This window comes from Scylla paramamosain, chromosome 1 (assembly GCF_035594125.1).
Source record: "Scylla paramamosain isolate STU-SP2022 chromosome 1, ASM3559412v1, whole genome shotgun sequence".
NCBI classification, from domain to species: domain Eukaryota; kingdom Metazoa; phylum Arthropoda; class Malacostraca; order Decapoda; family Portunidae; genus Scylla; species Scylla paramamosain.
Window position 1 is genome coordinate 25,501,021 of NC_087151.1, and position 12,217 is coordinate 25,513,237.

The 12,217-nt window shown below is 43.6% G+C and overlaps 1 protein-coding gene across 6 annotated transcripts in view; it reads left to right on the forward strand.

The window, feature by feature from the left end:
* The window catches only part of LOC135102094 (CD109 antigen-like), a 113,262-nt gene that overhangs the window by 78,002 nt on the left and 23,043 nt on the right, over window positions 1-12,217 (forward strand). For all 6 annotated transcript variants that reach the window (XM_064006845.1, XM_064006887.1, XM_064006881.1 and 3 more), the window contains exon 5: window positions 56-126. In XM_064006845.1, coding sequence (XP_063862915.1) covers window positions 56-126 — 71 coding nt within the window. The remainder of the gene's footprint in view (window positions 1-55; window positions 127-12,217) is intronic.

Genomic DNA, 12,217 nt, shown 5'->3' on the forward strand with positions numbered 1-12,217 from the left:
AATCCAATGCCAATCTTGTATGAATAATGTACTTTCCTTCCTTCTCTCCTTGCAGTGTACTTTCGTGCCATCCTGCTGACCCGTGACCTCAAACCCTACGATGACCCCGTGGACGTGTATGTCTTGGTGAGTATGCGTTTAGTCTTTTGTTGACCTGCGTGAGCTTTTCTGTTTACCTTGCCTTACTGGTCTGATCTTAACCTTGCCTTGCCTTGCCTTGCCTTATCTCTTACCTTACGTTACCTTGCCTTGCCTTACCTTGCCTTGCCTTGCCTTACCTTACCATACCTTGCCTTGCCTTGCCTTGCCTTGCCTTGCCTTGCCTTGCCTTGCCTTGCATTACCATACCTTGCCTTGCCTTGCCTTACCTTACCATACCTTTCCTTGCCTTGCCTTGCCTTGCCTTGCCTTGCCTTGCCTTGCCTTACCTTACCATACCTTGCCTTGCCTTGCCTTACCTTACCATACCTTGCCTTGCCTTGCCTTGCCTTGCCTTGCCTTGCCTTGCCTTACCTTACCATACCTTGCCTTGCCTTGCCTTACCTTACCATACCTTGCCTTGCCTTGCCTTGCCTTGCCTTGCCTTGCCTTGCCTTGCCTTACCATACCTTGCCTTGCCTTGCCTTGCCTTACCTTACCATACCTTGCCTTGCCTTGCCCTGCCTTGCCTTACCTTGCCTTGCCTTACCTTACCATACCTTGCCTTGCCTTGCCTTGCCTTACCTTGCCTTGCCTTACCTTACCATACCTTGCCTTGCCTTGCCTTGCCTTACCTTGCCTTGCCTTACCTTACCATACCTTGCTTTGCCTTGCCTAACCTTGTCTTGCCTTTCCTTTCCGTTACTCAATGTAGGCAGGAAAAGAAAATCTGCATTCCGAGGACTGAGTGGGGCACGTAATTAAGATCTTGAAAATATAATGAATTACCATATTGATCAGCTTCCATTGCCTTACACTTGACACCATTGCACGCACGGTATATCTGTCTTGTTTCTACTCTGTGTCTGTACGTAGCTATTTCTACTTATTTGTCTTCCTTATCTTTGTTTGTTACTATTCGTTTATTGTTTTATTGTTAGCGGTGTGTGTTCACATGATATTAATGACTTGTTTCTTCCTTCATCCCGTCATTTTAAGTCGCGGTAATGTAGCAAATCTAAGCAAGCTGCCTGCCATTTTTCGTCAAACTCACTGGCGTTGTTTAAATTATTATTGTCTTTTTCGTCACGTCGTGCAAGATGTATGCACGCAGGGCAGCTGGTTTCATAATATGCATTAGTATTATTGTAGAAGGCTCACAAAGACGGTGACTCAACACATGTTACCTCAACACACAGTTTTTGTGCTCACCAAGTCTCCAGGATTGCTGTTCAGTTGCTGTGAATAAACTCTTTGGCTGTCAGGTGCTCCCTGAGTCACTGTTGTGTTATGCAGTGTTATTCTACAACTGTTGCTGCTACTACTACTACTACTACTACTACTACTACTTTTTGTTATTCGACTTATTTTTAAATTTCATCTTGATATTGTAACCTTTAATATCTATTTAGTACAACTTAAGACAGGTATTAATTTACTTATTTTTTTTCTTTGAACAATGGCAGTCTGCTAAACAAGTTTGTATTTTATTTTACTTACTTATTTTTTTACATGTCTTGACATATAGTGCCAACAAACTTTCTTGCGTCTTGGAGGGTTAGGTTAGGTTAGGTTAGGTTACGTTACGTTACGTTAGGTTAGATTATGTAAGTATTATGCCGTCCCGCGGGACTCCGCGATGCACTAAGAGGAGTTTAATTTTCTTCCGTTGCTTCTTGGGGGTCTCATGCTGTACCCCGGAGCTTCCCTTGACTGAGGGGCGAGGGTAGGTCACGTGGCGGGCATCTGGGCCGTCGCTGTTCCTGACGACATTATGGAATCTGTGCTACTTGTCAGACTTATCGTGGCAGGCTGAGTGTTGTGATGTAATGCACAGGTAAAACAAACATGAGGGCGCATCTTGGGGGATCTGAATATTGTGGTAGTGGAGAGAGAGAGAGAGAGAGAGAGAGAGAGAGAGAGAGAGAGAGAGAGAGAGAGAGAGAGAGAGAGAGAGAGAGAGAGAGAGAGAGAGAGAGAGAGAGAGAGAGAGAGAGAGAGAGAGAGAGAGAGAGAGAGAGAGAGAGAGAGAGAGAATGTGTATGTATGTGTGTATATGTCTCGGACCCTATTTGTGTTCATGCCTTATAATGTCCTCGATTTCCTGTTGGCACGGCATTACTGTTACCAATGAGGCGGCGCAGGGGACGGGTGCCGCTGCGAGGGTGGCGGGGATGGCACGGGCGGTTCTTGCCGGATATGCATAGGGATGGTGTATAGTGACAGTTGTTGGGGTAGTAGCGGGGACTGGTCAAGGAATTAGATGGATTAGAGTATAGTAGGAGTGGTGGTAGTGAGGCGTGTGTGGTACGAGTGAAGTCATTAGCGTTGTAGTAGTGAGGGACAGTAAAGACGTATTTTGTGAATGAATATATATATATATATATATATATATATATATATATATATATATATATATATATATATATATATATATATATATATATATATATATATATATATATATATATATATATATATATAAAACAAAAGTTGAGTTAATTTGGTTGGGTGGGATAAGCGTAGATATGAGACAGAAGGAGCAGGAGAACCTTTAGAAGTGTACCAGTTTCGAAAAAAGGAAAAGTTTTGAAAAGGAAAATGAGGAGGGTGATGAAGAGGAGGAGGAGGAGGAGGAGGACGAGGAGGATTAGGAGGAGGAGCAGGAGGAGGAGGCGGAGGAGGAAGAGGAGGAGGTAGAAAAAGAAGAAGAAAAAGAAGAAGAAGAAGAAGAAGAGGAGGAGGAGGAGGAGAAGAAGGAGGAGGAAGAGGAGGAGGAGGAGGAGGAGGAGGAGGAGGACGAGGTGGAGATGGAGGAGGAGGAGGAGGTGGAGGAGGTGGAGGAGAAGAAGAGGAGCAAAAAGAAGAGGAAGAGGAGGGCAAGGGTCCTTGAGAAATGCCATAGCGGAATATGAAAGTCTTAACTACACACCTATTCGAGGCACAAACTGTGTGTGTGTGTGTGTGTGTGTGTGTGTGTGTGTGTGTGTGTGTGTGTGTGTGTGTGTGTTTGTGTCTGTCTGTCTGTCTGTCTGTGTTTGTCTGTGTGTGTGTGCGGCGCCTATATTATAATGAATGCGAGGTACGGTTCTGTATATGTATTAAGCCTAGTTTAGTTTTGAATTCTGTGTGTTCCTTCATCGCCTGACTGTCATCAGCTCGCCGTTCAAGCGACTAGTGTGCCGTAGACTTTAACTATAATTCTATAATTTCTACAAGCTGTATCTCCACTTATTTTTCATGGTAGTAACTGTCCCTGTATTATTTTCAATCCTTTTCCTTTAATTTCTCAGTTTGCTAATTTCTCATTGTGTGTTTCCATCTGGGTCTTGCTGTGAGTGTGCTGCATGATGATGACTTGGCATTGCCTACCATAATGGGGAGGCGAAGGAAGCTATAAGGAACAGAGAGTACACTGGCAGCACACAGCTGGAGAAAAATGTGAAAGGAAACACACTCAGAAAACAGGTTTGCAGTGAAATAACAGGAAATAGAAAGTTTGAAGAGAATTCCCCAGTATTTTTTAATCAGAATGTGTGAAGATTTTTTAAACAAAGAAAACGGATGGTATGAAAAAACGGCTGCTTGAGAACAGCTGCATAACATGTAAACAATCAGTTGACAGAATGAAAAGACTTAATGAACCATGTCAGAGAGAGAGAGAGAGAGAGAGAGAGAGAGAGAGAGAGAGAGAGAGAGAGAGAGAGAGAGAGAGAGAGAGAGAGAGAGAGAATCAATAGGCAGTTGGGAAGGCTGAGTAGCTTCTGAATTTTTCATGTTATGGTTGCAAGGTTTTTGTCTCCAGATCGATGTCTTTATGTCTGCTGGTCTGTCTGTATGTCTGCTTCTCGTCAGTTTGTATTTGTCTGATTCTGTGTCTTGCATGAAAGAGAGAGAGAGAGAGAGAGAGAGAGAGAGAGAGAGAGAGAGAGAGAGAGAGAGAGAGAGAGAGAGAGAGAGAGAGAGAGAGAGAGAGAGAGAGAGAGAGAGAGAGAGACCGATCGACTGAACTACCGAACAACAGGCAGGCAGACAGGCAGAGAGTATTTTTTTTTGTTTTATTCCTTTTTATTACTCCCCTTTTCTTCCACGTGTCCTGCTTCCCTCTGCGTCTCTTACCTTCCCTTCATCACCCGGCGGAAGGAGACCCAAGGCAGCGGGGAGGAGACCGTCATGAGGGGAGGAATCTGATACTCTTCTACCTAACGTGACCTGTTCACTCCCTACTTCATTTTCATCCTCGTGGTGTTTCAGACCAACACTTTATTCGTAGATTTACGCTTATGTAGCTTTTTCTTGACTTATTGAGTATGTGGAAAAGTATGTGAGAAGTGTGATGCAAAGTATGAAAGTATTTGTCTTTATATACCTATCTGTCTGTCTGTCTGCCTGTCTGTCTGTCTGTCTATCATCTTGTTTCTTCTGCTTCTTATCTCTCCATCTGTATCCATTTTTTTTATGTTTCCTTCCTCCTTCCATTGTGCTTCTCCTCAATAGAGGGACGGAAGGGAGCAAGTATAATGAATTATTTTCTCTCCCCTCTCTCTCTCTCTCTCTCTCTCTCTCTCTCTCTCTCTCTCTCTCTCTCTCTCCTCTCTCTCTCCTCTCTCTCTCTCTCTCTCAACTTTACATATATATATATATATATATATATATATATATATATATATATATATATATATATATATATATATATATATATATATATATATATATATATATATATATATATATATATATATATATATATATATATATATATATATATTATAGTATTACAAGCAGAGTACGCAGAGTTTTGTTTCCAACGAAGCTAGTGTTCCATCATGAATAGTGCAGTAGTGTGTGTGCCGTCGCCGTGGTGCCTCTTGTGAATGACGGCTGCCCCTTGCACTGCCCCCCTCAGTGCTAAGATGCTGATTACGCCACTGAGATCTCCTATCTCTCTCTCTCTCTCTCTCTCTCTCTCTCTCTCTCTCTCTCTCTCTCAACATGATACCAAGGAAATGTATTAGTTTTAAAGCATCCTTGTTTTAATCAACGACGACAACAGCAACAACGACAGCAGCAGCAGCAGCAGCAGCAGCAGCAGCAACAACAACAGCAACAACAACAACAACAACAACAACAACAACAACAACAACAACAACAACAACAACAACAACAACATCATGAATCAGCAAACCCACCTGTTCTCACGATCCACACTTGTCTTTCATTCATACGCACTGCTTACAAACCGGCGAGTGGTGACTATCTTTTATTCAGCAACACCATATACTTCACTGCACATAAGCAAGCGGGTATCGGTCCACATAACTTGTTGGCATGGTGACCGCAAAACTCGTGTTCCAGTGCTCTTACTTACTGATGCACGAGTGAGCCTTACATGTCAAGTGGCATTAAAGCACCGTGGCGTTACCCTTTCACCGTACGTTGGCTTGGGAGTGAAGTAACGTGAACCGCTACAGAGGGAGACGGGACAGATGTACACCAACTTTGAATCAACTTATCCCGTGGCCTCGCAAACACAAGTAGAATATTCGTTGCATTATATTGTAACTCGAAGAACACGTAGTACGTATGGGCTGGTATTTTGACGAAAAAGTTGTTCATGCGAGAGTAAAGAGGTGTTTAGTTCAATAGAGGAGAACCATTGGTAGGAGGAAGGATACTAGGAAGAACAGAAGGATGAGAAGGAGAAACAGATGACGATGACGGCACTGAGGATGAAAAAGAGAATGAAGACGATGACGACCGTGGGAGACTGCAAAGGATTACGAAGGAATATAAGCAGCAACGGACCTATAGATTCTTGCTAAGCTGCTTGATTTCACTACTCGAATTACTAGCATTACAGAAAGGACAGCATAGTGGGAGGGTCCTCCCCACCCACACCCATCCCCCCAGAGGTAGATAATAAAGGAGGAGGGGGGAGGAAGATAAGCAGTTTGAACGGTGAATAGAATAACGCTGTGTGGCAGTGAAAGGAATGAAGATTGGGCCTCTGCAGACTGCGACGTGGTGTTGAAGGCGACACACGTTGGCATCAAGGTGAAGTTAGTCGATCCCTTGATTGTATTGCTGCGTCAAGCAACCTCAGCAAGCACACTACGAACAGCTGACACATAGCGCATGTTGCTACATTTTGTGTCGATGTAACTCTTAACGTTGAGTGTTTTGGAGCTTCGTAAATTGGAGATAGATAAATAGATAAATAGATTGAAAGATAGAAAGATAGAAAGACAGACAGAGAGAGAGAGAGAGAGAGAGAGAGAGAGAGGAGAGAGAGAGAGAGAGAGAGAGAGAGAGAGGAGAGAGAGAGAGAGAGAGAGAGAGAGAGAGAGAGAGATCCAGAAATACAAAATTCATAAAAAAGCATGGTGATGTATTTTCATTGATACTTAATACTTTGGTCACCTGTTATTACTAATGGATATTCATAAATTTTCTTTTTCTTTATTCACACGTACATGTGAAATACTTATACAGTGTATCTTTAGATACATTTTATTGAAATTACCATGGCTTATATCCTTCTCTCCGTAACTTCATCTTAAATTTCCTTTCTGACTGTTCTATTGCTACTGTGGTAGACGGTCACTGTTCTTCTCAGTCTATTAACAGTGGTGTTCCTCAGGATTCTGTCCTCTCACCCACTCTCTTCCTGTTATTCATTAATGATTTCAGGCAAATTTCTTGTCTTATCCAATCCTACGCAGATGATACCACTCTGCACTTCTTCATGTTTATTCATAGACGTCCAACCCTTCTGGAAATAAACGGTAAATGCAGGGAGGCCACAACACGCCCGACTTTTGATCTCTCTAAAATATATGATTGGAACAGAAGAAAGTTAGTATTATTCAGTGCCTCAAAAACTCAATTTTGTTCATCTGTCAACTCGACACAACCTACCAGATAACTATCCCCTTTTCTTCGGTGACACTAAACTAATCTAAACTGAAAACTTCATATCTCATTTCTAGCTAAAACAGATTTTATGAAGTTAGGCGTTCTGAGTCGTCTCCGCCAGTTTTTCTCATCCCCCCACCTGTACAGCTCTGTACAGGTGGGAAAGGTAAGATTCCACTCATACAGTTCTTCTAGATAGGGTGGATTCAAAATAATTTCGTCTTATCAACTACTCTCCTCTGACTCCCTCTCATTGCCGCCGCAGTGTTACATCTCCTGCAGTCTTCTACTGCTAATTTCATGCGAACTGCTCTTCTGATCTTGCAAATTGGATGCTTTCCCCTCTTCCCGCGGCCTCGTTGCACAAGGCTTTCTACTTTCTCTCACCCCTTTTCTGTACTACCCCCTTTCTATGAATTAATCTCTTTCAAGAGGTATGTTTCAAAACACTTTTCCTCCGCTTTGGATGATCCTTTTTGACTTCTCATTAGAGACAGGCACCTCAGTGGGCCTTTTTTGTTGCCTTTCTTTTTGTTTCCCTTGGCCAGTGCCCCTCTTACATGAAAAAAAAGAAAAAAATACTGTAGTAACATTTCAACATTTCAAAACACTTTACATGATATTATATTCTTTAATGGCTCATCCAGTTCAAGTTAACATTGTAATCGATAATAATTTATTAAAATGGTCTAAGTTTTTTTTTTTTTTTTTTGGGGGGGGGGGAAAGGAGGATAATAATTGATGATAAAACTTTCATAGAAGTGTGAGGAGATTATCACCAGTTGCGGAAGGTGGCGAAGGAAACACGGGCTGGCTACTTTATTCCTGACTAGATTCGCCCATAGGGCTCCTTCAGAGAAATATGGCTCGCAGGCCAAGCCCTCCTAATTATACGGATGCTGGAGTTGTAGTCTGCTGTCCTGAGGAGTGCTGATTGGTCCCGGGTCGTGTCTCCCGTCTTCTGATTAGCCTGTGCGTCGCCTTCCTGGATCATGCGTCCTGCTATGTGATTGGTGCACACCACTCCGCGCCGTGGCAACCAGTGCCGCCACACCAGCCCACACAATGCCACCCACTTTGTTATTGATATTATTTTTGTTAGTTGTTATGTATATTGACTAATGTTTTTCTGTGCTGTTTGCCAATACCACTTTTTTAGCACCTTCGCTTCCACCCACTTTGGCAAGTAGCCTTGTTCGTCTATATGGTTTACTAATGCGCTACTTTCCCTGCGGTGCCGCACATCCGCAAATCTCTGCCTGACTCACCGTACTATTTTCGGTCGCACCCACCACATGGAATTTCGTACACGCCTTTTTCCTTATTATGTCGCCTATCTTCGTTCCTGAGGCGGTCACTATGCGCATATTTGTGTTACTTAGTGTCGCGTTGAGTGCGCGCGTTAGGTGTGAGTAAGGGACAATTAAGCATTTCACTTCTGCACTTGCCTTCCTACTCGCAACGATTTCCCAAGCTTTTCTGTCGAGGATGTGGAGCAAACCCCATCGGGTACTTAAGAAGGTGCTCGTACGTAGCAACAGATTTCATGGAAATCTCATATATTCGAAATGAGCTCCCAACTCTCTAGAGCAACAGGTGTTTTGTACAAAGCTAGACCTTCCTTGACTACTGATGTCTCAGACAAATATATTTGACATCAGCTTAGCCACACTCATCATAATATCCGGCAGTATGGGTGGAACCTTCAAAACATATTTACAGTCAAAAGAAACTGTTGAGTCATAACACACAGTAGGTGCATAATACACAACGAAACTCTGGTAGGTTCAGGGTACGAAAAAGATTTAGGAGTTATAGTTAGCTCTGAACTCCGTCTAAGAAAGTAATGCATAGAGGCCAGAAACAGGGCAAATAGGGAATTAGGATTGATTTTTAGGAGTGTTAAGAGTAGAAGGCCCGAAGTAATATTAAAGTTATATTTGGCGCTGGTCAGACCCCATCTAGACTACGCTGTGCAGTTCTGGTCCCCACATTAGAGTGAGGATATAGGTCTATTATAATCAGTACAAAGGAGAATGACTAAAAAGATACAGGGGATGAGGAGTATTCCTTACGAGGCGAGACTGAAGCTGTTAAATTTACATTCCTTAGAGAGACGTAGATTAAGATGGGACCTGACAGAAGTCTTAAAGTGGTATAAGGGTTATAACAAGGGGGACGTAAGCAAAATTCTTAGGATAAGCAACCAGGACAGAACAAGAAATAACGGGTTCAAGCTTGAAAAAAATTAGGTTTAAGAAAGAGATAGGAAGAAATTGGTTCTCAAATAGAGTGGTAGATGAATGGAACGGACTCAGTAATCAAGTTGTTAGTGCTAAGACACTAGGGAGCTTTAAGAGAAGATTAGATGGATTTGTGGATGGGGATGATAGGTGGAAATAGGTAAGTATATTTTATACATGGACTGCCACGTGTAGGCCTAGTGGCTTCTTGCAACTTCTCTTATTTCTTATGTTCTTATGCAACTTTCAAATCTAAATATGAACACACTCATATCTTTTTGTTAACTTGCCTGATATTTCATCACTTCAAACTAGACTCTCTCTTTATAAATCACTTCACGCTTACTTTCTTAATTGTGGATTTCATTTAATACGGAATAACACAGACACAAGAAAACCTAATGACCTAATAATTCCATTTAGCTGAGCAACACATGCACAACACAGTGTCACGGTTAGGGAGCTGGACGTTGCCTTACTATTTCAAAACAACATCATCTCAACTTCAAGATCAATCTCACGGGAGGGGCCACAAGCCAAAATTCTCTCTCTCTCTCTCTCTCTCTCTCTCTCTCTCTCTCTCTCTCTCTCTCTCTCTCTCTCTCTCTCTCTCTCTCTCTCTCTCTCTCTCTCTCTCTCCTTTGAAATCTTGTGGCTTCAACAGTGAGGGGCAGATCTCCTGAGTGGCCACCCTCATCACGGGCCGGGTCGCTGTGTTTGTATATAATGTTGTGTGTTGGATCCTCAGAAACTTCGTTGTCTAGTGCCGCGGATAGAAATAAAATTACACATTTATTGTCATTGATAGCACCATTAACAATAAAAAACAGGACCAGCTGCAGCAGCAATAACACCATCACCACCACCACTACCACCACCACCACCACCACCACCACCAACACTACCACCAGCCCTTTGGTTTTCTAATTCTTATTATGTATTCTCGAGTTTAGCAATGACTCGTTGACGAGAGCGTGGCATCCCTGACTGACAAGCACAAAGCAAGCGCTCTCCGCTCTCTACCGGTTGTTTCTGGTAACATTTTACGTCATTCTTGGCCAATTATGAATCCGTGTCCGATCCAGTCCACATAAGAATGTCCTGTTTTCTTTGTCTTTGGAACACATAACATAGAACAACATGCCGGCCACGTAAAGTTGTTGCGCCACACACGACTGCACAGCCTCTCTCTGCCTTGGAAGGAGTACAAGTTTCGAACAAGAGAGAGTGGGAATAGACTCTAAATGTGACTGGACGAAACCAGAAGAGACTTTCTTGAAGTGGCTCTTTTTTGTGCGCCTTGTCGCCCAAAAAGGGAAGGGACTTAGCCAGACTTCCATTGCCATTTCTCTTCGTGATGGACTCGCAGTAGTGTTCTGTCTTCTGCAACTCGGTATCAAGAAAATAGCATTTGTTTGAAGTAGGGGGGGAAAAAAAAGAGAAACAAAGAACATGAATTCTTAATAGAGAGTTATCGTTCAGTAATAGTTCATCACCCTTAAGCCCGCGTGATAGATCAGGGAAAGTATGGTCTGATTATGTTTCAGGTATTTAGTGCCTCACAAACTGACCACTTCTCACTGAGTCAATAATAAGAACACTCATTCTGTAGCTATGCGATAATTGTTTAAAATGTAATCCAGATACTTATGAATATTATAGTAATGTCATTGCATCGCTAATGTAAAGCCACCTGTCGAATCGCGCTCCTCATTTACACACACACACGCACACATCGCGTAGTGTAGTGGTTAACACGGCTCACAACCAAGAAGGCCCGGGTTCGAATCCCGGGCGCGGCGAGGCAAATGGGCGAGCCTCTTAATGTATAGCCCCTGTTCACCTAGCAGCAAGTAGTAGGTACGGGATGTAACCCGAGGAGTTGTGACCTCGCTGTCCCGGTGTGTGGTGTGTAAATGGTCTCAGTCCTACCCAAAGATCGGTCACCATGAGCATTGAGCTCTTTCCGTAGGGTAATGGCTAGCTGAGTGACCAGCAGACGACCGTAAGTGAATCACACAACGTTGCGAAAGACCTCACCGACTGTCATTACCACCTCAGCACGATCTCAGAGGTCTTCCATCCCTTAACAACCTCGCAGTGCTCTCAGCCGATGCCACTATGACAACGTTCCATATTGAGGTGCTCCTTGATCAGAGGAGCATCACCTTTCTCACTACACGGGAGACGGGAGAGGCAAGACCACTCAAGTAGGGGATAAAGGCCACAGTGCTCTGATATGAAACCTTAACGCCAGTGTGTCAACAAGAGACAGTTGTAATCCAAAATATGAAGCTCCCCAGTGTGGCAGATTGACTTTAACATTAACTTCTGACTTACAGGATTTCCGAGACACCGCGATCCCTTGTAATTATGTGGCAGAGTAAACATTTAATAGAAATCAGTCGAACTCTGTGCATCCTGGTATTCCTCAACGACGCCCTCACCGACGCTCTCTGTTGGTCACATTGGGGACCAACTGAACTGGAAGCAGCACGTCCCAACCGCCGTCACATTCCCATGCAAGATCTACATGCTGAGCAGACTCGCGTCCCAGGGAACTCTAACAAAGGAGTTTAGGGCCGTGTGCACCTCTCATGCTCCATAAACCCTTGAGACCTTCCCGGCGTTGTGCTCCTTCTTGAACCTCACACGGTAATAGCAGCTCCAGTACAGGAACTGGGGCCTGATTTTTAAAACAGAGGCTATCGGCAAAACGTCAGGGAGCCTTGGCAGGGTGTGGGGAAGATTTGGCAGAGCGTGGGGAGAGCTTGGCAGGACGTGAAGAGAGCTTTGCAAGGCGTGGGAAGGGCTTGGCAGGGCGTGGGTATAGGGCTTGCTTCATCCCTGATTCATCGCCACTTGTTGCTTGATGACGCCTCTCCTCCGCCCAGCGCTGCCCGGCACCATGGCAGGTTGAT